This window comes from Chiloscyllium plagiosum, unplaced genomic scaffold, assembly GCF_037043375.1.
Source record: "Chiloscyllium plagiosum isolate Xiang-an unplaced genomic scaffold, Cpla_swu_hap1 HiC_scaffold_3, whole genome shotgun sequence".
In the NCBI taxonomy this organism is placed as follows: Eukaryota; Metazoa; Chordata; class Chondrichthyes; order Orectolobiformes; family Hemiscylliidae; genus Chiloscyllium; species Chiloscyllium plagiosum.
This window is the reverse complement of record NW_028270141.1, coordinates 129,600,232-129,626,843: the sequence shown is the minus strand read 5'-3', so window position 1 is coordinate 129,626,843 and position 26,612 is coordinate 129,600,232. Positions and strand designations below refer to the sequence as shown.

General features: G+C 43.4%; 1 protein-coding gene across 1 annotated transcript in view; it reads left to right on the top strand.

Annotated features, from left to right (window-relative positions):
• Nucleotides 1-25,065, top strand: part of gnmt (glycine N-methyltransferase) — a 58,275-nt gene extending 33,210 nt beyond the window's left edge. Inside the window, exons 2-6 of the mRNA XM_043687252.2 lie at nt 4,997-5,124; nt 16,397-16,510; nt 17,461-17,603; nt 20,318-20,439; nt 23,052-25,065. Coding sequence (XP_043543187.1) covers nt 4,997-5,124; nt 16,397-16,510; nt 17,461-17,603; nt 20,318-20,439; nt 23,052-23,223 — 679 coding nt within the window. The 3' untranslated portion in view covers nt 23,224-25,065. The remainder of the gene's footprint in view (nt 1-4,996; nt 5,125-16,396; nt 16,511-17,460; nt 17,604-20,317; nt 20,440-23,051) is intronic.
• Nucleotides 25,066-26,612: the final 1,547 nt, after the last annotated feature.

Here is a 26,612-nt window from a genome sequence, read left to right as displayed (position 1 = left end):
CCTGCAGCCCATGTGTCCCTATGGGCACTGCTGCCATCTCTCTGTCACTCACTGTTACTGCATGCAACTTGTTTCCTCTCAATTGTTTCAGTCCACTTTAAGTCTCTGAATCCCGATGTCCAATTGAGTATGCTGTTTGATTTCTTTCCCCCCTTAGAATAGTGAACGTTTCAAAAGCGCCGTACAGCACTTTGGAGCATCCTGCAGCAATTCATAAACACATGCTTTTTTTCTTTATTATGGCTGAGATCAGTTTCAGTCAAAGACCTATTTGCCGTATTGATCATTTTGAATTCAGTCGTTTAGGCTGGGTGGAGGATTCGAACAGGTTAGGTCTGGTTTTGTCGTCATGAGCTGTCTCGGGTAAGCAATGTTATTCAGGGAGTTGCTGGAAGCGGGCCCAAGTGCTTAGCTGTGTGTAAACATGTTTGTCTAGTGTTCACATGAACACGTGTACAGGGGCAGAATGAGATTGGGGGTCAGCTCCAACAGAATGTCAAACAGTCATAGCCCCGGGGGCCATTGCATGGTCACCGTAACTGCAAACCCAGCATGTAGCTTCGATGTAAACCAGGCCAGCACTACACAAACCAGGCTCTGTGACAACAACACTGCAGACTGCTGCTTCATTGAAGAGGTCTGGATCGAGGAAAGTTTGCATTTTTACAGAGCACCTTTTCACATAAAGAAACATTCTAAGGTGTTTCCCAGAGGTCTTACAATCAAAATATAACACTGGGGCATAAAATGAAATATCAAATGCAAAATACTACAGATGAATGCTGGAGAAACTCAGCACGTCTAGCAGCATTCTTGGAGAGAGAAACAGAGTTCATGCTAAGAGTCCAGTGACCCTACTCCAGGAGGGACGATGTAGTGGCTCAGTGGTTAGCACCACTGTCTCATAGCACCAGGCTCCCGGGGTTGATTCCACCCTTGAGCAACTGGCTGTGTGGAGTTTGCATGTTCTTCCCATGTCTGCTCCAGTTTTCTCCCACAGTCCAAAGGTGTGCAGATCGAGTGGATGGCCATGTTAAATTGCCCGCAGTGTTCAGGAATATGCAGGATAGGTGGATCAGCCATGGGGAAAATGCAAGGTTACAGTAATGCTCTTCAGAGGGCCAGTGTAGATTTGATGGGCCAAATGGTATGTTTTCACACTGCGGGGATTCTATGACCTGAGCTCCAAGTTGAACTCAATTCTGAAGAACAGTTATACCAGAAACATTTATCTGCTTCTCAATGTGCAGATGCTACTGTGCTATTTTTCAGCGTTCTCTGTATTTGTTAAGTAATTACATCAAATGATCAAAACTTTGTCAAAGAGGTAGGTTGTAATGTGTGTGTGAAAGGGGGTAATGTGATAAAAAGGTGTAGGGAGGGAAGACCAGAGCATAAGGCCGCCTGAGGTAGAACAATTAAAACCAGCAATTACTGGGGTGGGGTGGAATTGTTGAGCTGGAGTAGACTGTAGCTATTAGCCGGAATGCAGCTATGGAGAGATTTCCAAACAAGGAGGTGGATCTCGAGGATCCAAGTCTAAGCTGCATAAAGGCAACGTGAGCATTTGACTTGGATTTTAAAAACAAGTCATGAACAAAAAACAAGTCATGAACAAAAAACTGATCGAGATGCTATCGGATTGTCACAAAATCCCGGCTGCTCCTTGCCCTGTCCCACGATAATCCAACTGAGTATAACTGTGAAGATGACTGTAGTCATTCAGTTTTGCCAGGGATGGGCAATCAATGTCAGGTTTGTTAATTAATGCACCAACTGTGAGAATGAATGGACAGGTTTGCTAATGGACGCAATTTTAACAGCATGTCTGATTAGCAAAGTTCTGAAAAGGATCACTGCACTGAAAACTTTAATTCTCCATAGATGCTGAGTTCCTCCAACAACTTCTGTTTTTCTTTTAGATTTCCAGCATCCATAGTCTTTGTTTTACTTCAGCAAATTTCACTAGCGCTCACAGTCATTTATTTCTCAGTCAAATAATGCTCAGTAGCAGCAGTATGCACTATCTACAAGATGCATGCAGGAATTCACCAAAGATCTTCAGACAACACCTTCCAAACCCACAACCACTTCTATCTAGACTGACAAGGGCAGCAGATACAAGGGAACAGCACCACCTGCAAGTTGCCCTCCAAGCCACTTGCAATCTAACTTGGAAATGTATCGCCATTCCTTCACTGTTGCTGGGTCAAACTCCTGGAACTCCTTACCCAATGGCATTCTGGGTCAGACTACAGCACGTGGACTGCAGCGGTTCAAGAAGGCAGTTCACCATAACCTGCTCAAGGGTAACTAGGGACGGGCAATAAATGCTGACAAGTCAGCAAAATGCATCCTCCAAGACAGAATAAAATATACAGTGAAGATAAATTCCTTCTTGTTGTATTTGTTCTGCAGACACTAGGATTCAAGATGCACCTTGGTGGAGCTCACCTCCTGGAGAAAGTCACGATGCGTGGGGCAGGGTCGACAAGCCTTGGTCATGATCTTGTACATTATATGAAACCTGACATTCCCTTGCCCTTCGTCCTCCCTCAAAAAGTGTCTGCTGACTTTACTCGTCACACAATTATGACAGTATTCAAGATCGATTTCAGTGAGATAAATAATGGATTGTTTATGTCCCTGAAGTAACTCGATACAGCTCGATATCTTTAATATACACAGCCAGTGCTCAATAGGGTTGTCACGAGCATCAGGCTAGATAAATGTACAATGTTGTTGCTGCACTGCAGCAAAATGGCAAAGGAAAATGCCAAGGTAGATTCATTTAAGATGCGTCTGAACAGATGCATGAGTAGGTGGGGAGAAGAGGGATACAGACGCTTAGGAATTGGGCGATAGGCTTAGGCAGTGGATTTGGATCGGCTCAGGTTTGGAGGGCCGAAGGGCCTGTTCTTGGGCTGTAAATTTTCTTTGTTCTTTGAAACATTGCAGTGTTTAAATTCAGACCATGTATGCATACAGGCTGAACCACTATGGGGGATCATGAAAACAAAATTCATAGCTGTCACCCCCACTTTCCAGTGTTAACCATCGCAATGTGATTTGAAACAGGAGCCGAGAGCATTCATTTTACTTTTCAAGTTTTGATGTGACAAAGTTGTTAGAAATGATAAAACTGTTAGAAGAAATTTTTAGTAATTAAAAAAAAGTAAAGGAAAATATTAAGTTCTTTAAACATTAAAATATTTAAAACTATATAAGAGGATAATGTTCGAGGATAGAAAATGTTAGTGTAAAAGCAAAGTTGAAAGAATCAAAAATTAATTAGAAGGCTAAATAGTATACAATTTCATGCGGGTCCATGAAAATGAGTAGGGGCATAGTATACAAAGCAGGGAGTTTATGCTGAACTTACATATGAGACTGATATACCTCAGCTAGTGTACCACACCTGATGGAGGATTTAATCTGAACAGAGAGGACAGTTGAGGGTTTCAAGAATGAGACAGAAATTGAACAGTGACAGGAACATTGGGAGGGAGATTGATCAGTGACAGGAACATTGGGAGGGAGATTGATCAGTGACAGGAACATTGGGAGGGAGATTGATCAGTGATGGGAACAGGGGGCAGGGGAGATTGATCAGTGACAGGAACATTGGGAGGGAGATTGATCAGTGACAGGAACATTGGGAGGGAGATTGATCAGTGACAGGAACATTGGGAGGGAGATTGATCAGTGACAGGAACATTGGGAGGGAGATTGATCAGTGATGGGAACAGGGGGCAGGGGAGATTGATCAGTGACAGGAACATTGGGAGGGAGATTGATCAGTGACAGGAACAGGGGGCAGGGGAGATTAGCAGCGATAGGAACAGGCAGCAGGGGAGATTGATCAGTGATAGGAACAAAGGATGGGGGAGACTGAGCAGTGACAGGAACAAGGGATGGGGAAGACTGAGCAGCGATAGGAACACAGGCTGGGGGAGACTGAGCAGCGATAGAACAAGGGCTGGGGAAGACTGAGCAGCGATAGGAACACAGGCTGGGGGAGACTGAGCAGCGATAGGAACAAGGGATGGGGAAGACTGAGCAGCGATAGGAACAGGGGATGGGGGAGATTGAGCAGTGACAGGAACAAGGGATGGGGAAGACTGAGCAGCGATAGGAACACAGGCTGGGGGAGACTGAGCAGCGATAGGAACACAGGCTGGGGGAGACTGAGCAGCGATAGGAACAGGGGATGGGGGAGATTGAGCAGCAATAGGAACACGGGCTGGGGGAGACTGAACAGCGACAGGAACAAGGGATGGGGGAAACTGAGCAGCGATAGAAACAGGGGATGGGGGAGATTGAGCAGCGATAGGAACACGGGCTTGGGGAGATTGAACAGTGACAGGAACAGAGAAAGTTTGGTTGAATCTGAAAGTCTCATTACACTTAAGTAGTAATGAACGATTAACTTGCATTGCCATAGCCTCTAGGGATATGATCGAAAAGCTTGGAAATGGGGTTAGTGTCACTGGATTGTTGTGGGCACAAAAGGCTGAATGGCCTCCTCTTGTGCTGTAGGTATTTGAGTAAAATTTATGCGTTTCATTTTATCTTATGATAATATTAAGATTACCTTCTCTGTGTCATTTCTGGCTTGGTATCTCACCTCTTCATTAAAATACACTTAGGCAATGATGCCCACATAATTTGCTGGAAAAATATAGCAGCATTATTTCTTTGAAATAAGTGAGTACGATCCTGCTTTGTGCTGCCTTTTCTTAATTTACAACACACGACTTTGTTGCTGCATTATTTCAAGGTAGCTTGAACTTTAATATGACAATATGAAGCCAACACATTCTCACGCTAATCTGTGATGAGGAATGAGCTTGCACTGCAAAGCACTTTTCTCTTGTGCTGCCACTGTATAAACATTACGCTGTGTCCTTGTCAGGGATGATGTTGTCATTGGTGAAGACCTTTTGTTGCAGCTCAGCCAGCCTCCTCTAATAACACTGTCTGCTTTCCTCAACAGAGTGGATTCCATAATGTTAGTGGAAGAAGGCTTCACCATGGTGAGTGCAGATGCCAGTGACAAAATGCTGAAATATGCGTTAAAAGAGAGATGGAACCGAAGGAAAGAAGAGGCGTTTGATAAATGGGGTAAATATTGGGCCTTGAGAGAGAGCATAAAAAGGAATTCTTTATCAAACAGAACCAGACATTGCTAGAGAAACTCAGCAGGTCTGGCCGCATCTGTGAGGAGAGAAACAGAGCTAACTTTTCAAGTCCTGTGACCCTACTTCAGAGGTTCCTTATGGGAGACTGTTTACCAAGGTTAGATCTCGTGGAATACAGGGAGAACTAGCCATTTGGATACAGAACTGGCTCAAAGGTAGAAGACAGAGGGTGGTGATGGAGGGTTGTTTTTCAGACTGGAGGCCTGTGACCAGTGGAGTGCCACAAGGATCGGTGCTGGGTCCACTACTTTTCATCATTTATGTAAATGATTTGAATGTGAATATAGGAGGAATGGTTCGTAAGTTTGCAGCTGACACCAAAATTGGTGGTACTGTGGACAGCGAAGAAGGTTACCACAGAGTATAATGGGACTTTGATCAGATGGGTCAATGGATTGAGGAGTGGCAGATGGAGTTTCATTTAGATAAATGTGAGTTGCTGCATTTTGGAAAGGCAAATCAGGGCAAGACTTATACACTTAATGGTAAGGCCCTGGGGAGTGTTTCTGCAGGCTCATTGTTCCTTCGTCGTGGATTAGGAGTGGAGTCCCATTTCTTACATTACCATTAATGGTCTGTCTAGGCCTTAAGCTCAGAGATTTCCCCATAATCTACCTTTCATTTTTGTTTCAAGCTGCTCTTTAAAGGCTACCTCTATGGCCAAGCTTTGGGTCATCTGACCTTCCATTGCCTTATGTGGTTTAGTGTCAATGTTGGCTTTGTAATGCTTCTGTCAGCACCTTTGGATGTTTTGTTATGCTAAAGGCACTATCGAAATGCACATTGTTGATATTTGAAGAGTTATTTCTCATTCAACATTGGAACGGACTCTTGGGGAGGTTCTGTTTACTTCTGCAGTTTGCTGAGTCCTTGTCCCAGCCAATGGTAGCTCTATGAGATGGTCTCTTCATCAATATTTGTCCCTCAGCTAACAGCATTAGATAAAAGTATTTGCTCTCACTGTAGTACTGTACATCTCTTAGCTGCTGCTTTTCCTATTCTGTAAGAGTAATTGCATTTACATTGGCTGTCAAGCTCTATTATAATCTGGATGGTGTGAAACAGCTATGCAGAAGAGAAGGAGTGTGTTTGGTTCATGATGTCTGCATTGGCTCTTTTAAAGAGCTATCCAATTATTCCCACTATTTTTCTCTATGAGTGGCATATTGGCTCAGCCGTTAGTACGGCTACCTCACAGTGCCAGAGACCCAGGGTCGATTCCAGTCTCTGCTGACTGACTGTGTGAACTCCACACACACACACACACACACACACACACACACACACACACACACACATTCTCCCTGTATCTGCTTGGGGTTTCTTTTGATTACTCTGGTTTCCTCCCACACTCCAAAGATGTGCAGATTAGGTGGATTGGCTGTGCTAAATTGCCCATAGTATCCAGGGACGTGTAGATGGAGTAACCATGGGGGTATTGTGGATTGGGTCTGGGTGGGATACCTTTTGAAGGGACAGTGTGGACTCAGTGGGCTGAATGGCCTGTTTCCTGCACTGTGAGGATTTTATGATTTAATGGTAGTTCCCAAAGGTTCCCTTTTCAAGTGTAATCCCATTTTATATTGAGAGTTACGATTGGATCAGCTTTAGCAACATTTCAGATTGTAAACATTTTCTGTAGTTTAATGCTCCTTACCTCTTCTTTGGTTCTTCTGGCAATTCTCTTAAGAATGTGTTCTCTAATTACCAACCCTCCTGAAGTGAAATGGAGTTGCCTCATTTATTCTGTCAAAATCTTTTAAAACAATTAAATTTCCATACATCCTTCTCTTCCTTAAGCAGAGCAATCCCAGTTTATTTCATCTACACAGACCCGCACAAGGATTGACTTGTTAATGTGAATGGATTTTGAATAGTTTGCAACCTTTGTCTACAGAGTTTGCAGCACAGAAACTCTTGACCTTCTCCTCATTCACTTTATAACAAACTGTTCATTGAACTCCAAATATGATTAAGTACACATTCCGTATGAGTTTGTAAAGGTGTGTAGCATCCTATGCTTTATTAATAGGGGGAACACAGTACAAAAATGAAATGGTAGGACGATGGTGACTTTACCTGACGACAGTAAGGTTGTTCTCTTTGTAGATCTACATTGTCACAAAAGCAGTTTGGTTCAATACAGTTGCATATCAAGTAAATAAACAAAACATTGGACTTTGACTGTATCCAAAAGTTCTCCAACCTGTGTAATCCCTTTTGAGCTCCTTAATGTTTTCTGGGGTCAACCACTTCATGTTCAGCTTCCATGTTCCTTTGCTGGCCTGCTGCTCCTCCTGTCGGTGACAGTCAGCCAGCAGGAGGCAGTGGTCAGAGAAGAACGCTGGTTCGACATTGGTGGATCTGACTGAGAATGTGCGGGATGCAAATGGGAAATCTATCCTTCAGCGTATAGACCCATCTGGCCATGACCAGAGGCATCTGTCTGCAGGGTTGCTGAAGACGTTGTGTTGATTAGCAAATTGAACCATTTCCATTGGGAATCTGAATGTGGTGTCCAGTTTGCTGTCAGCCCCTCTGGATTGTTGATCTGCATCAACAATGTGATTGAAGTCTCTGGCCCGAATGACTGGTAGTGGGAGCTGCTTCAGGTCAGCCAGCCACTCACTCTGTACCCCCGGGACATACATGTTAATTAATCTCAGGGGAGCGTTTCTGTATGTAACATCTGCTACGAGAAAGCACCCACCCACCACCTCCTTAACCTCAGAGATGGTGAAATCTCCTCCTTGCACCATAATACCCAGGCCGGGGGAATGACTATCGCTTCCCCCCCCCTACCAAGTTGAAGGCTCGACCCTCTCCTGTGGCTGCTGGGGTGCAGTATTCCACACTCCTGCAGAAACACGAGGTCTCCCGCAATGGCATTGACCAGATAAGTCAATGTGGAGACACCTCACGTAGTAGATTTAATGCTGCATGCACGTTAATACTGACAATTTTAACATCCATTTGTGGGAACGAACCAACAGGGTCCAGCTTGGAGTCTGACAGAGGGACTGTCAGAGCGTCACTACTGCTGGTTGCCTGTGACTGTCGTGCAGAGGGTACCTGTGGGTCCGAATGGCTGGATGTTAGTCTTCACCGGGCCCCACCCGGGGAGTCCAGCATTTCTGGGTTAGGGGGTGCTTCTCTCCTTCGCCCCTGCTCTGCCCCTTTTTTATGTGGATGGCCATCCCTCTGCACATCTTCAACCTCACAGAAGTTGTTGGTGTGTCCATTATGCCTCTTTCTGTTTTGCTGTGAGGCTTTGGGGACCTGACTGTTCCAGTTGTTTCTCACTGCAATCCATTCCCCGACCTCCATGGTTTCCTCCTCCTTCTTCTCCATTGACTCCATCTATTCATGTTGGAGTTGGGTCAGTTACTATGTCTTTGCACTGACTACCTCTTCCTCCTCTCCGGCCTGTCCCTCCCTCTGAGTGCCCCTCGTCTCAGTTTTCTGCTGGGAGGTGGCATCTTCCTGACCTTTGGGGGCCATCTGAGGGTAAGTGGAACCCCCCATCCCCACAAGTTTGGACAACCTGAATTGGCGGTAGGCTGAAGCCAACATTAAGGTCCACCAGCGTCCAATTACTATCTCGATCTAGCAATGATCTCGATAGTTTTGATGTCTTGTAACCCATCACTGGTGCAGTCCCTGCAGAACCAATGTCCCCCCCTGCCAGGGCCTTTATACAGTAGCTTTATTGAACATTGGTTCAGCCTCAGTTGGAGCATTGTGTCCCATTCTGGGTTCTGCACTTTTGGAAAGATGTGCGGGCTCTTGAGATAATGCAGAAAGGGTTAATGTGAATGGTTCCAGGAATTCGGATAAGACCATAAGACATAGGAGCAGAAGTTAGGCCATTCAGCCCCTTGAGTCTGCTCTGCCATTCATTCATGGCTGATAGGTTTCTCAACCCCATTCTCCTCATTTCTTCCTGTAACTCTTGATCCGTTTGATATTAAAGAACATATCTATCTCAATTTTAAATATACTCACTGACCTAGCCTCCACAGCCTTCTATGGCAGTGAATTCCATAGACTCCTCACTCTCTGGCTGAAGAAGTTTATCCTTATCTCCATTCTTCCCTTTATTCTAAGACTGTGACCTCGTGTCCTGTCTTTCCCACCAACGGAAACATGTTTCCAACGTCCTCTTTGTCCAGGCCATTCACTGCCTTGTAAGTTTCAATTAGATCCTCCCTCATTCCTCTAAACTCCATCGAGTATACATCCAGAGACCTCAAACGTTATGAATTTAGATTGGAAAAGTTGGGACTGTTTTCTCTGGAGAAGGCAAGGCTGAGAGGAGATTTGATGGGTTATGTAAAATCATGAGAGGTCTGGGCAGAGCGGATTGGGAAAATCTGTTCCCATTGGTGGAAGAATTGAGAACAGAAGTACCGAGATTTCAAATAATTTGCAAAGAGAGCAATAAAGATATGAGCACAAGAGCAAGTGGTTTGTGTCTAGAATGCACTACCTGAGTGTGTGTCGGAAGTAGGTTTAATCAAGGTACTCAAGGAGGAATTGATTTACAATCTGAATTGTGCAGGATTTGGAGAGAATATTAAGTACAAGGTGCATCATTTCCATAGGGGGCCTGCACAGAGATGGTGGGATGAATGGCCTCCTGAGCTTTAATAATTCCGTGATTCTGAGAAACTTAACATATAACCCTCTGCTTTTCATTTCTCCCCTGCTAGAAGTGAACCTCATTGCTTTTCTGTGTTGTTGCTTGTTATGTTTTGTGTTGCTGTCTCTCTGCTCCAAGTATCCATGCTGTTTTTCAAGAAATGTGTAGCCTCTTTATTCTTTCCACCAAATAAACCGTATGTGTATTGCCAATTATGTGCCTATTCTGCAAACCCATATATCGGCCCAGAGTTTGCAAAACACTGGCCATGAAACTATTGGCAATTGCCATCATTATTCTCCTGAGACCGGTGGCCACTTTTGGTGTCCACACCTACCCAGGAATGAGTGACTTAATGAGAAACTAAGGTTGCCAAAGCTGGGATTAGAGAAAAGAAAATGGAGAGGAGGTTTGAGCCCAGTGTACAAGATTATGACAGATGTAAATAAGGTGGACAGAGAAAAGCTGTCCCTGTTCATTGGTCATGCAATACTGAGGGAACATAGTTTTAAGGCATTGGGCAAGAGATGCATGGAGAACCAGAGAAAGCATACTATTTATGCAACAATGGCAAGGATCTGGTCCTGGGCTTAATGGTTAGCACTGCTGCCTCACAGCGCCAGGGACCTGGATCTGATTCCAGCCTCGGGTGACTGTCTGTGTGCAGTTTGCACATTCTCCCCCTGTCTGTGTGGGTTTCCCCCTGTTTCGTCGCAATGTCCAAAGATGTCCAGGTCAGCTGGATTGGCAATGCTAATCTTTGAGGGAAGCACAGGCAAGCTGGATTAGTCATGGCAAATGGAGGGTTACAGGGATAGGATGAGGGTGGCTGTGTCTGGGTGGGATGCTCTTCGGAGGATCAGTGCAGACTAGATGGGGCGAATGGCCTCTTTCCACACTGTAGCGATGCTGTGACCTCAAACCTGCAGTCTAAGAGGGTGTGGTTACAATGAGGTCAGCCAGGTGGACTTCTTAGACTATGTATTTTCTGTTTGTTAATCTGATCTAATCAGGGAGCCATGGCTGACAGATAAGAACAGGAGTGTCAGACATCCTGTTCACTCTGAGAGCTGGCTCTGAGGGAGCTGAATCAGTGTCAAGGCCTCTCCACATGTAAGTAAAGGGTGACTTGGTGGACGGGATACTATCCTCTGTGGAGTTATTTCAGTGGTAACGAGAATGGGGTTAATGATGTAACCACGCAAAAGTGCTGACTAGCTGAAGTCGAACTGGACTTCAGACCGTCACTACAACTGGCTTTGTCACTGGAAAATGCAGCAAGTATAGCATATGATTTACTGGGTATGCTGAAGGATGTGGACACCCTCGCTAGTCTGACTAAGCTTTGGGAACACCACTTGAGTGAAAGTAATGACATAGACCCACTCAGGACATTTCCTGAACAGACGGACTCTCAGTCGACCTACAGCAAAACCCCAAAACAAAGCCAACCTTCGGCCAAACAGTCACCATTTTCTTCATGATCTGGACTGGCAGGCCATTGCAGTGGCTGCCAGTATGTAGACTCAAGGCAGCAAAAAAGTCCCACTAGACCTAGAGTGAGTAAGTTAACTCACAGACCAGTATCCAGGAGAGTGCACACCCTGGAAAGCCCACCTACATCTGGCTTGGGACAGATAAATTGCTAAGCAATGTCCAAATCAGAGCCAATCAAAATAAACGTCTGGTTAAATGTTTACCTGGTTCTATTGGAGCTCGATACTAGCGCAGCTGTATCAGTGATTGCAGAGTCAGTCTTTAATGACATTCACTCTGGACTCCAATCCTTAAGTTTGTGAAAGACCTTGGCGAGACCGAGACCCTTCACTGGGGAACCTTTAGAGATTAAGGGAACAACTTTGGTTCCAATCTGATGAAAAACAGCTGGCTCAGTTCCCTTTGATTGGGGTAAAAAGCTCAGGCCCAAGCCTGATGGGGCAAAATTGGTTGAGGAAGCTCAACATTTTTCGATTAGAGAATGGCTGCCTGAGTGACGTCCTAATTAAATACCCGGATGTTTTTCTAGATACTATCAAAGGAGCTAAGATTACCTTGCATGTTGAGTGGGAAGCAGTTCCGTGATTCTGAGAGGCAAAACTGGAGGCAGAAATCAGGAGGCTGTCAAGTGAAGGGATCATCAAATCAGTCCAGCTTGTGAATGGGCAGCATCTGGACAGTACAAGCCTGCCTTTTGGGGTATCATCAGCCTGTGCCATTTTTCATCAGACCATGGCAAGCATTTTAAAAGGTCTACTCCCAGGTCAGCATTTATCTGGATGATGTGCTAACAACAAGGAAGATCAATAAAGAATACTGAGAACTTGGACATAGTGCTTCAACGTTTCTCCTTAGAGGGCCTTAGAAGAGAAAGTGTATGTTCCAGGCACTGCAAGTGACCTACCTGAGTTACAGAATTGACAAGACCAGGTTACACTCATTGGAAGATAAAGTAAGGGCAACCAAAGGTGCCCCAGCTTCCAAGTCTATACTGGAGTTTTGGTGTTTCCTTGGATTGGCAAATGATTACAGTAAGTTCATACCTAACCTGGCCTCCATCCTGACACTGTTACATCTGCTATTAAGAAAGGGTCAGCCTGTGAAATGGTCTAGAACCCAAGCTGTAGTCTTTAGTGAAATGTAGAAGCAGCTATCATCATGCAAGGTGACTCTGAGTTCAGGCAGGATCTGATGCTGACAGGCGATGCCTCCCCATATAGTATCAGGGTAGTGTTAGCTCACAGATGGCCCAATGGAGAGGAACACCCGATAGTCTAAGCTTCCAGGACTCTGGCTGATGCAGAGTGCAACTACTCCGAGATAGAGAAGGAAGGTTTAGGGGTCATGTTTGGTGTGAGAAAGTTCCACCAATACCTTTACAGACATAAATTTGTAATAATAACAAATCACATATCCTTGGTAGGGTTACAAAAAGAGCAGAAGACCGTGTTGCCCATAGTTTCAGTCGAATTCAGCAGTGGGCTCTCATTCTAAGTGCGTACAATTACAATTTAAAACACTGTTCGGGAGGCCGAGTGGCAAATATGGATGCCTTGAGCCACCTCCCACTGGTGGTGCCATGCCTGGAAGAGTCCGTTCTGGTTTTAAACTTTTAGGACAGCCCGCCAGTCACCACTGACAATATGGACACAAAAATGATCAAGTCTCAGCCAAACTAAAATAGTTGGGGGAAACAAAAGGGCCTTTTCTCACAACCAGAATCGAGAACATTCTGGACCCGGTGAGACCAACCAAGAGTGATTGTCCCGAGCAAAGGTCACTGCCAGATACTGGCTGAACTCCACCCAGGTCATCCAGGAGTCTCCAACACGCAGATGCTGGCGAGACGTTATGTCTGGTGGCCAGGATTGGATGCTGACAAAGCAGCGTTGGTGGGTCAGTGCCAACAAGGACAAAAGTTACAGTCATCAGCTCCCCCACATTCATGGGAATGGCCGGGTAAACCTTGGACTCGGTTACATGTCAACAGTGCCGGCTGGCCTCATGAGCTGAATGTTCTTAGTCATTATGGATGCCCACTCAAAGTGGTTGAATGTGCATAGAGTTCATTCATCAAACACAGGTACAATGATACAAAAGCTACTGGCATCTTCTGCAAAACATGGACTCCAAGAAGTTTTGGTCATAGACAACAGGCCATTGTTTGCCAGCAGGGAATTTGAATTTTTCCGAAAGTCAAATGGCATTCGTCATGTTCGGACAGCTCCATACCATCCATCATCCAATGGCCTGACAAAAAGAATAGTCCAAATTTGAAGGTAGACTTAAAGAAACAGCCTACAGCCTACCTCATTACCAAACTGTCCCAGTTTCTGTTTGATTATGGGACCACCCCTCATGCAACTAATTCGTAAAGTTGGATCAGATGTGATTCAGGGTGAGCTTGCCAATTGAATATCAAATTAGTTTAATTTAATGGCAGGAGATAGAGACTGATGGTGGAGGGTTGTTCTTCAGACTGGAGGGCTGAAACCAGCAGTGTTCCATGGAGATCAGTGCTGGGTTCACTTTTGTTGGTCATTTACATAAGTGTTTTAGATGAAAATATAGAAAAAGCACGATTCGTAAGTTTGTGGATAGCACCAAGATTGATGGTGAAGTGGAGAAGGTTATGTAAGATTACAAAGAGATCTTGATCGATTGGGTCAGTGGGCTGAGGAGTGGCAGATGGAGTTTAATTTGGATAAATGGTAAGTTATTACGTTTTTGTGAAGCAAACAAATGCAGGGTTTATACAATTAAAAATAGAGCCTTGGGTATTGTTGTAGAACAGACAGACCTTGGAGTTCAGGTACATCATTCTTTGAAATTTGCATTACAGCTAGACAGGGTAGTTATTGAAGGCATTTAGTATGAGAGTTGGAATGTTCTGTTGAGAATGTACAAGACGTTGGTGAGGCCTCTTCTGGAATACTGTGTGTAGTTCTGGTCATCCTGTTATAGGAAGGTTATTATTAAGCTGGAGAGGGTTCAGAAGAGATTACCAAGATGTTCCTGGGTATGGAGGGTTTAAGTTATAAGGGGAGGCTGGATAGGCTGGGACTTACTTCACTGGAGCGTAGGAGGCTGAGAGGTGACATTTATAGAGGTTCCCTCAGGGAGGTGATTTCAAGACGAGGGGACAGATTTTTAAGATGAGACGAGCAAGATTTTAAAAAAAGATATGAGGAACAACTTCTTTTATACAGAGAATTGATAGATGCAGATGCAGTTACAATGTTCAAAAGACATTTGGATAAGTACGAGAATAGGAAAGGTTTGGAGGAAAAAGGGCCAGGAGCAGGCAGGTGGGACTAGTTTAATTTGGGATTATGGGCAGCAGGGACTGATTGGACTGAAGTGTCTGTTTCCGTGCTCTATGATGATAACTACAGGGGTAGCTCCAGCAAAGTTGCTAAAGGGGTGGGGGATGACGCCACACCAGGTTAAATCTGATCTTCCCGGACCTGGGGGAGGCATTGGCATCAGGAATGCCAATGCCAGGCAAAAGTATCCACTAAACAAGAGAGCCAGTTTACTTCAAGGGATGAAGTTTGATCCAAAACCAGGAAAATGGCCCTGCATGGATGACGGGCATGGTCACATCCTGTGACGTACAAAGTTCAGGTAGGTGGGGCCTGCACATGGACCAAATGAAACCTACAAACTCACAAGTGGGGCAGGAGCAAAGCATACCCAGCTCCTCAGAACAGGCTGTCAGAACCTGTGGGTTTGTCCCCTTCCCCTGGTGTGGAAGAAAGCTCGGAGTCTGCGACAGGCACAGCAGATGTTGCAGCCTCAATGCCTTTACCACTTGAAGAAGACAACAAATTCCTTCCTAGACTCTCTGGGGCCCAAGAGGCAGGCTACAGTCTGATACACGCTGCCCGTATCTGAGGCTGAGTTGGAGGAAGAAGAGGTTGAATAGGCTGGGGCTGTTGTCCTTGGGTCATCAGAGACTGAGGGGTGACCTGTGCAGAGGTTTATAAAATCGTGAGGGGCATGGATAGGGTAAATAGATAAGGTCTTTTCCCTGGGGTGGAGGAGTCCAGAACTGGAGGGCATGTGTTTAGGGTGAGAGGGGAAAGATATAAAAGGGACCTAAAGGGCAACAATTTCACACAGAGGGTAGTGCATGTATGGAATGAGTTGCCAGAGACATTGACAGATGCAGTTACAATGTTTAAAAGACATTTGGATAAGTACAAGAATAGGAAAGGTTTGAAAGATAAAGGTTTGGTGGAGGCTGGTACAATTAAGGCATCTAGATGGGTATATGAATAGGAAGGGTTTAGAGGAATATGGGCCAAGTGCTGGAAATGGGATGAGATTAGTTTAGGATATCTCGTTGGCATGGACAAGTTGGACTGAAGGGTCTGTTCCCGTGCTGTACATCTCTATGACTCTATGAACTGGATCCAGTTCAAAAGTGCCCTAGAAGAGGCTACAAGAGAAAGAATGGGCCAATGTCTCCAGACTTAGAGGGGGAGGGATATAGCGACTGTAACGAGGTCAGTCAGGTTGACTTCATAGAATATGAGCTCCCTGATTGGAGCTGTTAATTTGGTCCCATCAGGGAGCGCTGGCTGACAGATATAAACTGGAGTGTCAGAGATTCTGTTCAGTCTGAGAGCTGGCTCTGTGGGAGCTGGACCAGCATCAAGTACTGTGCATGTGTAAATAAAGGGTGACTTGGTAACAGAATGACAGTGGAGAAAGTGAGGACTGCAGATGCTGGAGATCAGAGCTTTTCCAGCAACACATTTTCAGCAACAGAATGACAGTCTCTGTTGAGTTATTTCACAGATGATGAATGGTTTAAAAAGAATATTGTATTGGAATTTAAGTGAAATAAGCTTGCGCAGAGGAGAATGTATGAATGGGACTGTCTGGATTGATCTATGGAAGCTAGCATGGGCATGATGGACAAATGCCTCATTTTTGTGGCATGACCCCATTCTGGCTCTGTTTTTAATGCTAGATGAGTTGCATCAGAAGGAGTTTTTAAGTGTGAGTCTTTAACAGGAGCTGTAAACTTCCTCACTTTCCTTCACAGTGATCGAGGAAGCTAATTGGTTGACCTTACCCAACGACATCCAGAAGCCTGGTGATGGATTCGATGCTGTAATTTGTTTAGGAAATTCATTTGCGCACTTACCAGACTTCAAAGGTAAAAGAAAAAAGAGCTTACTTCCTGTTTGTCTCTGGCAAAACCTTGAGAGAGTTCCTGGTATGACATCAGCGGGGCATTTGATACCCGTGATGTAGAAGATACTGTTTTGGTCAATCGATCAGGAGCTGTTTGTGCCAAGACTTTATTTGCGGGGGTGAGGAGGTAGGGGTTTGCTATCAGAGGGGTTGATGGAGGGTCAGGGTGGGCCTTTCAGTACTGATGGGTTGACCAGAGATGTCAATGGAGGGTGTGGTTTCAAGGTTAGCTTGTTGGCCTTAGGGAAAATACTCCTGGTCCTCTTGCCTCACTCGTAGTGCTGCAAAAACACAACCTACCAATCTGCATTCCTTCCCGATTCCCATAGAGTACTAACGCTGTGTGTAAAAATAGGTACACTTAAAATGGAGGCTGCTGCTTCGTGGATCACAAGACCATAAGGACATGGGAGTGAAGGTAGATAGGCCATGGAGCCCATTAAGTCTGTGCCAGCATTCAAGAGATGATCTTATAATTCTCAACTCCACTTTCCTGCCTTTTCCCTATAACCCTTAAAACTCTGTCCACCTCCGCTATGAATATATTTAACACCCATCCTTGACACCCCTCTGCTGTCTACAGAATCACTAACCTCGGAGAGAAGAAATTCCTCCTCACCTCTGTCTTAAATGCGTGACCCCCTCTTTCTGAGATTATGCCCTCTGGTTCTCGACTCTTCCCACAAGCAGCATCTACCCTGTCAAGTTCCCAAAGAATTCTGTATGTGAAAGATTTAATCCTAATTCATGGGACTGGATTGGTGGCACTCTACCCCTCTGTTAAAACTGGGAAACATGTGGGATTCTTGTCTCAGATTTTTTTTCCCGGACTAAGTTCGCACCTGGGTGAAAACATCTCCTTCCTAATCTGTGAACGGCCAGTTGGAATTGTTTTAAATTTTGTTTCTCTAGGTGACCAGAGTGACCAGAAGCGAGCCCTGAGAAATATTGCCAGCATGGTAAAACCAGGTGGGATTTTAATCATTGACCACAGGAACTATGATGCCATCTTAGATACTGGCGAAGCACCAAAAGGCAAAAATATTTATTACAAGGTAATTCGTGCCAGTAGGCATGGAGCTGTCTGAGAGTGTTCTGTATTTTGGGTGGCTTGGTGGCTCAGTGTTAGTACTGCTGTCTCATAGCGCCAGAGACCCAGGTTCAATTCCAGCCTTGGGTGACTGTCTGTGTGGAATTTGCACATTCTCCCTGTATCTGTGTGGATTTCTTCCCATAATCCAAAGATGTGTAGGTTAGGTGCATTAGTCAGGGGGAAATTGAGAGTAATAGGGTAAGGGAAAGGGTCTGGATGGGGTACTCTTCACAGGGTCTGTGTGGTCTTGTTGGGCCAAATGTCCTGCTTCCACACTGCAGGGATTCTGTGATTTGTTTTAAGGCACCAAAATGTCGCTACATTTATCATCTTTAATATATCTATACTCCCCTGTTCTAGATTCAGATCAATTCCCAGAGATATTCTGTTTTGATTTAACTAACCAATCGCTTCCTAATTTTGATCTCTATTAAATTAACCCTGAATCTCCTCAGTGTTGGAAACTGTAGCCACAATTTTCAACCCTCTCCTTTTTTATATTCACATACCAAGCATAATCTAGTTATCATATGTTTCATTGCCTCACCATCCTACCTATATGATAGCCATTTCATTCTCAATTTGAAGATACATGTTTTAACTCTTAATTCTTTATGTCTACCCTTCTAACCATCTTTTGATCCAAACTTCTGCTCTTCCTCTGAAAACCATACCCACTATTTTTCTCCAGTAGTCTCCTTTATTGTACCTTATCTAAAGTATTCTTGAAAATGGATGTAAGTTTGCTCGCTGAGCTGGAAGGTTCATTTTCAGACGTTTTATCACCATACTAGGTAATATCATCAGTGACCCTTTGGTGAAGCACTGGTGTTATGACCTGCTTTCTATTTATTTGCTTATTGGGTGGGTTTCCTTGGACAGGTGATATCATTTCTGGTGGTGATGTCACGTCCTGTGTTGGTGATGTCATTTCCTGTTCTTTTTCTTAGACGCTGATAGATGGGATCCGAATCGATGTGTTAGTTGATTGAGTTCTGATTGGAATGCTATGCTTCTATGAATTCCCATGCTTGTCTCTGTGTGGCTTGTCCTAGGATGGATGTTACATGCACAAGGACATGTATCCATCCTAGGACAAGCCAAACAGAAACACACATGAAAATTCCTAGAAGCATAGCATTCCAACTGGAACTCTATCAACAAACACTTCGATTTGGATGCCATCTATCACCCTCTGAGAAAAGGAACAGGAAATGACATCACTGACACAGGAAATGACATCACCAGCTCAAGGAAACCTAAACACATAAATAGAAAGCAGGCCATAACACCAGTCCTTCACCGGAGGCTCACTGATGATGTTACCTAGTATGGTGACGAGACATCTGAAAACGCGCTTTCCAGTTCAGCGAGCAAACCTGCGTTCAGAACCTCAACCTGAGCTACAAATCTTCTCCACACTCCCTATTCTTGAAAATCCATGCACATGACACATATATTTTATTTATTCACCATGTTTGTCTCTCCCATCTCAAATCTGTATTGGATTAGGTTACGATTACTCATCTTTCCTTCATCTGGATAGTAACTTTACCTTTGGTTAAAAATTCAGAATGATGCTTTAGCACAGACATTAGATGTATTTACCTGATTTCACTTTGAGCAAATTACACTCTTGGGACTTCTCCTCCAGTTCTCCCCAGCACAATCTCTCTCAATAGGGCCCTGAAATATAATTGACCAAAGAATTAAAAGCATAACGTGGAAACAGTATTTTTTTTCCACGCAGCAGGTTGTTCTGATCTGTAATGTATTTTCTAAATCATGTTTGAATTAGAATCAATCACAGAAATTGGAATATACTTGAAAAGGAAGATGTGCAGGGCTCTGAGATGGGTACAGGAATTGGGTCTAATTTCAAATAGATGACACAAACATTTTGGGTCAAATGGATTTCTTCAATACTATGTCATTCTATGATACCTCATGTGGTCTCAGCATATTGCCTTCCCTTAGTTGAAAATTGTTATTGTCATTTGCAAGTATGCACTGCTAAAGCCATGCACCTCCAGGTCAGATACAGAGATGCAAAACCAAACTCAGATAAACGCAAAATATTGCAGATCTGGAAATCTGAAGTAAGCACAGAGAATGCTGGAAAAACTTAGCAGGCATGACCGCATCATAGAGTATAGAACAGTGCAGCACAGGAATAGGCTCTTAAATTCACCATGTCGGAACCAACCATGATACTATCCCAAACTACTTTCGAATCCTGTATGAGTCTTCTTCAGAACTGAAGATGGACTTGAAATGTCAACTCTATTTCTCTGTCTTCATAGATGTTGCATTGCTGTAGCATTGTCTGTTTGTTGTAAGGCAAAACTCCCTGAGCTGTACAATAACAGTTTCTTACTGCATCAGCACAAACCGTGTAGCTCCTGTGACAGAGAATAGCAATTCAGGGTCTTTTCTACTCAGTAATATGTGCTTAGCTTTAACCAAGCTGCTAGAGGGAAGAGGTCAATTATTTCCCTCACAGTTCAGCACATTTGTTACACTCTTTTGATGTTGTGTTAAGTGAGAGACAAACACCCAGTGTGTTCGTTGGAGAATGGCTTTCATGATTTTTGTTTCAGTTACTTATTAAAATAATATTTGTAAGTCGCTATATCATCAGAGAGGAGTAACGTATTTGCAATTTTTGCCTTCCAGAGTGACCTCACCAAGGATATAAATACTTCTGTGCTGTATGTAAACAACAGGCCTCACATGGTGACACTGGATTATACTATTCAGGTTCCAAACATGGACAGCAATGAACAACCAGATGTGAGGTAGGATTGTGCCCAAGAACAGAAAACTAATTCAGAAAATGCTGAATATGTACAGCCCAATGAGAGCGAACAGTGCTAAGGGGAGAGCCCACCATTCGTGGTTAACTATAGCAAAAGAAAAAACATGCAATTTTACAAAGATGTGTGGCAGCTCAGAAGGTTAGATAAGTTTAAAAGAGCAACACAATAGGATTAGTGAGGGGGGAAATGTTACAGCACGAAAGACAACTAGTTGGAATTATAAGAAGGAGCTAGCAATATTAAAACATGTAAATATATAAATATTTGCTAGAAATATAAAAACTGTTTCTATTGATATCTGAAAAAGAAAAGAACTAACAAAATGAGCATTTGCCCTATACAAAGTTGATGGATTGGTCCTAATTTTCCAAAGTTCCTTAGATTTAAAGTAGGTTCCATTAGATGAGAAAATAATGATTTTTTTTTAAACAGAGAGACAGACAGAATTGAGGAAGTTACAGGGCAGTTGGCTTCAGATTTGTCTTAGGGAAAATGTCAGAATTTATTATTAAACATGTTATAGTCAGACTTGTAGATAAATTCAAATTAATCAGGCAGAGTCAGTATGGTTTTGCGAAAGTGAAATCTTGCTTAACAAATTTGTTGAAGTTCTTTGCAGAAACTGCTAAAGGAAAGATCTTGTGAAACTTGAAAGAGTCCAAAAAAGATTTACAAAGATGTTGCTAGGGTTGGAGGGTTTGAGCTACACGGAGAGGGTGAATAGGCTGAGGCTGTTTTCCCTGGAGCGTCAGAGGCTGAAGGGGTGACCTTACAGAAATTTATGAAATCATGAGGAGCATGGATAGGGGGAATAGCCAAGGTCTTTTTCCCAGGGTAACGGAGCCAAAAAGTAGAGGTGAGAGGAGGAAGATTTCAAAGGGACCCAAGGAACAGCGTTTTCACACAGAAGGTTGGTACATGTATGGAATGAGCTGCAGGGGAAGTGGTAGAGGCTGGTACAATTGCAACATTGAAAAAGCATCTGGATGAGTATAGGAATAGGAAGGGTTTAGAGGGATGTGGGCCAAATGCTGGAAAATGGGACTAGATTAATTTTGGATGTGTGATTGGCATGGATGAGTTGGACCGAAGGGTCTATTTCCATGCTGTACATGTCTATGACTCTATGTAGTATGTGCTCTGGATAAAGGAATGCTATAGGGATCTCAGGAGTAGGTCATTCAGCCTGCTCTGACATTCAGCACAATCTTGGCTTAAATTCATTTTTCTTACATTTTCCCCATATCCCTTGGCATCATTGGTGTTTAGAGATCTGTTACCTTTCGTACATTCAAGGTCTGAGCTTCCACAGCCCTGATAGGTATATAGTTCCAAAGGTTTACAGCCGTCTGAAATTTTTTAAAAAGTCCTCATCTCAGTATTGAATGCCTTCCCCTTTATTTTTGAAATTGTATCCTAATTATGGCATAATTCTCTCATTCCTCTGGACCTCATGCTATAAAAAAAGATTCTATTGTAAACTTAGTGGTTTGGTCTGAGATAATTTTCTGTTTAGTAGAGGTTCATTGCACATCACTATACCTCATACAACATTTTTTGAATTAAAAAATGATTGTTCCATTGTCTCGCATGCACATAGGAAATTTGGTGCCCTTAGGACTTTAGCAGGCATTTCAGTGAAACGTGAAGTTGGTAGCATTGTCACCTCTGAGTCAGAACATGATATGTTCAAGTCCCACTCCAAGGTAATCAAGGCTGACACTCCTGTGTGATTCTGAAGAACTGTTGCACTATGGGCAGTATCATCCCTGAGGGGAGATGTTAAATCAAGGTGCTATTTGCCCAGAGATTCAGTAGCAGATAATCATTTGGAGAGTTGGCACATCATGTAACAACTCTGACTCATTGTTTCAAAAAAGAGAGTGGAAATTATTCCCAGTGCCTTGGCTAGGACCTTTCCTTTTCTCAACATCCACAAAAAAAACTCAGATTGTTTCGTTTCCTTTCACATTGGTATTTGAGAAGTTTGCTGTGTACGAATTGAATTGTTTCATTTCCTAAAATCATGAAAGGCGTCATATAAATGGGTTTCTTGCTCTGTTTTTGCAACAAGCCAATCTGATTTCTGTGTTCAGTGTGCTGCAATTTTATCACTGAAATAAACAAAATTCACTAGAGATTTGCATTGACACAACAACCTACCCTTGGCATTTCTATAGTCTTGTCATCCTCCCTATATCTTCTCTTTATCAAGTGGAAATATTCTTCTTTGTTAATACTGCTATTCCTCATCCTTTTCAACACACACAAGTATTTAAAGACCTTATAACCTGGAATATTTATCTGTCAGTCAGGCCCAGCTCTGAGTGATCACACTGCAACATAATGGGTAAGTGAGAGGTAGAATGACTTCCTCCTCTTATTAATTCATATATTTGTATGAAATATCCTGGAAACCCTTCAGCTGAGTTTGTATGCCTAATTCACTTGTGTTGCTACTTGCCTTGGGTTGGGAACGTGAAACTTTACTCTGTAACATTTACATTGAAAAGCCCCAAAGGCTGCCATTCCTTGTTAATGATTGTATGACAACCCAATGAAAACCCTTTGCCTCCTTCTCTGCTCCTCAGCACCTTCCGCCTGTCCTACTATCCTCACCGTGTGGATGCCTTCACAGAGTTGCTGAAGAATGCTTTCCAAGGTAAATGTCAGCACAGCCTGTACAGTGACTTCAAACCCCACACGCCAGGCCAGGATTACGTTCCATGCTATTTCATCCACGTGGTGAAGAAGACTGGCTGAACAACTCTTTCTCAGGAGAGATGAAGACTTTGTCACTGGGGATGATGGGGTTAGGCAATATGCAATTACAAGAGCAATGACAAAAAGGAAATCCATGGAGGGAAAGAAGAAGATCGAAATAGGAGGTGCAAATCATCATTGTTAGCAGATTGTAGGTTCATGTCTTCTATTTAGCAATTGGTGTGGATCATGATGGGAACGATAATCTGTATAATTACATTGTAATTTGTAAACGTCTGGCTGAATGTGTTAACTGTTGTCCCTGTATCAGACCCAGACCCAGACCCAAAGCTGTTAACATTGACCAAATATTAGGAATGGCATTCGTGTTCAGGAAGAGTGACTGTAGACCAAACTGGTCCCTGTCTCCTGAAAATGGCCCACATCAGGTGAGTGGGCACCAAAAGCCTCTAAAGCCCCCCAGCACTGTGTCCAGGAGCATTAAACTGTAAGGCCAGAAAGCAAATGTAGGTGTGCACACATCCATTGAGCCCAGTGCGATCAGCCTGTTTACTCAAGGACCTTCCATGTTTTACATGGTTAAAGCAGCACATGACAAGAGTGTCACAGCAATTCTGCGGTTTTGCTTTTGTTGTCTTGTAAGTCGAGGGAAAAGTTTCAAGCCAGAGGCTATTTGCAACCAGAAAACCTCACCTTTGACCTCCAGTCCACCTCAGAAAAGCAGGAGCAATATTCCTGAATAAGTGGAGCTGTTTTGAAGGTGATGTTTGATTGGCTGTTGTAAGAAATAAAAATATACGCAGCCGTAAACTTTACCAGCTCTAATTGTGGGAGAGATACAAATGAGCAAAAGCCCGATAACCCATCTTCGTTCATCCATCCAGCAAATAATTCCACACATCACCCATTCAATTGCTTCTTAACTGTTCCTGTGAATGCTGACCCAACTATCTCATCTGATAATTCATTCCCAAATGTTACTCGGTATTTATATGATTAATTTCATAATTTTAATGTTAGTTTATCATTTGTTCCCCAATCACTACCTTAACTGTTTCTAAGGTACCCCCTTTTCCAGTGAGGAAGCCAAGGTTTCTATTGGATTTTGTAGAATCCCTACTGTGTGCAAAGAGTCCATTCGGTCCAATGAGTCTGTACCAATCCTCTGAAGAGCACCCACCTAGACTCAGACCCAGCACTCCCAACCCTTGGCTAATCCACCTAGCCTGCACATCCCTGGACACTATGGCTAATTCAGCATGGCCAATCCACCTCACCTGCATATCTTTGGACTGTGGAAGGAAACCGGAGCACCTGCATGAAACCCACTCAGAGGGGAGAGCGTGCAAACTCCACACAGATAGTCATCTGGTGCGGTGAGGTGGCAATGCTAACCACCGAGCCACCATGTTGCCTGGATTTACTTATAATTCGGTCCTTTGTCCCTTTGGATCAATTGTAAGTGTATCCTTGAAATAAAAACCTCCCTTTTGTCTTTGTGGTAAAGACAGTGCTTAAGGTTTGGCGTGGTCACCACAGACAAAGGCAGTGCAGCATGGTAGCTTCCAGTTGACTGTATGGGTTTTGCTGACCTGTCAACAAAGGATCTGTCGACAGTAACATTTCAGCACCCTTCCTATTGTAGGGGAATGTTTAAAAATATAAGATTGCTGAGGTTTGCAGGGTCTTAATGACATTATGCACTTTTTAAGCCTTTGACCATGATTATTATTAATATTATTACTGTTTGTGGCTAACAAAAAGCACAGTGACATCTCTCAGGCATATACTCTAATGTGATTCATTGTTCACAAGTGAATATATGTGCTATATATATATATCAGAGTTGTTGTTTCTGAGTACAGTTAATACCAGCTGTGATTAATGTCTGGTTATTTAAAAGCAGATCCTTTATCATTTAATCTCCATTCCTCCAGCACTCTGTAGAGCATCAGGTGTATCATGTAACTGTTTCCTCCCTCACCTTTTCCCCCTGGCTTAACCAGAGCCTTTGGATGTTGGTGCTTCCCGGTCAGTGAGTGATCTAGTGTTAACAGGAACACAAACACCTCGCTGACTGCATTGCCATAAGGCTTGAACCCCAAAACTGGTTTGCATCTCCTGTTTCGGGGTATTCAGGGGATTCACTATCAACTTCACTCTCAATTTGAGCATTTTGCATAATGTGCTGTGTTCTATTTAGTTAACAGACTGAGTCTGATGTACTTATTAGCAATTGCACTGTGTGAACATTTATCCAGTCGTGCTCATAATGTGATGAAGTGCAATTGAAGCACTTGAAACATAAGGTCGCCATAGTCCCAGAGGACCACGTTGTCATCAGAGAACGACAGCTGGTGATGTGTTTAACCTGAGGGTCACCACACCTCAAATGAAGGCCAATGCTGAGAACACAAAACCTTATGGTAATTTCAGCCTGTGGGAATTGAGCCCATGCTAGTGGTGTCACTCTGCATTGCGAACCTGCCATCCAGCTAAAGGAGCTAAGAAGGAAATGCAAAACAGCTCTTCATTTTAATAGTTGAATTCAATGCCACCAGGTGGAAAGAGGAAACTGAGCAAATCTGCGAATGGGTAAAATAATGTGAGGTCAGAAAAAGATGGTGAGAAAGAAAATAATTTTATGTGATGTAACTTTTAATTCTAAAGGGGAAGATGTCTAGTTGCCAGCTATGAAGCGTAAGAGGTAACAGAATAAGTAAAGGATGTGAAAAATAGCACACATCCTGATAACAAAGAAATCAAAGCACCAAAGAGTGAGACGTACAGAAAGGAAGTAGGAAAATAAACTTACCAGGGATAGTAAAATCAGTAAAAAGCCCACCCACAACTATATTTGGGAAAATAGAAGAGTCACTGGGAATAGGGATTCTGGAAAACCGATCGCAGTGATCTTAGCAATGAGGAAAGTTGCAGATAGATGCTATAATGTCTTTGGATCAGTGTTTATAGTGGATGCAGTGCTGAACATCACTAGGAAACAACGATAGAATCGGGGACAGGAGCTCACTCAAATCAGCAAATTAATGATACTGCAGAAAATAATGGCACTGAAAAGCGACCTGTTCCGGAATAGATGGACTCCAGGATTTTGAAGAAGGTAAGTGGGGAAAATTGCAGGTGACCTCACTGTTAGTTTTCCAAAGTTCTCTTAACTCCATAACTATTGAGTACAACGTTTTTTTTTAAATCATCGGTGGGGTGAGGGCATCACTGGCTGGGTCAGTATTTATTGCCCAATCCTAATTGCCCACATAGCAGCAGAGAATCAACCATCTTGCTGTGGGTCTGGAGTCACATGTAGGCCAGACAAGGTGAGGACGGCAGATTTCCTTCCCTGATGGACATTAGTGAACCAGATGGGTTTTCCTAATAATTGACCATAATTGCATTGACATCATATTAGA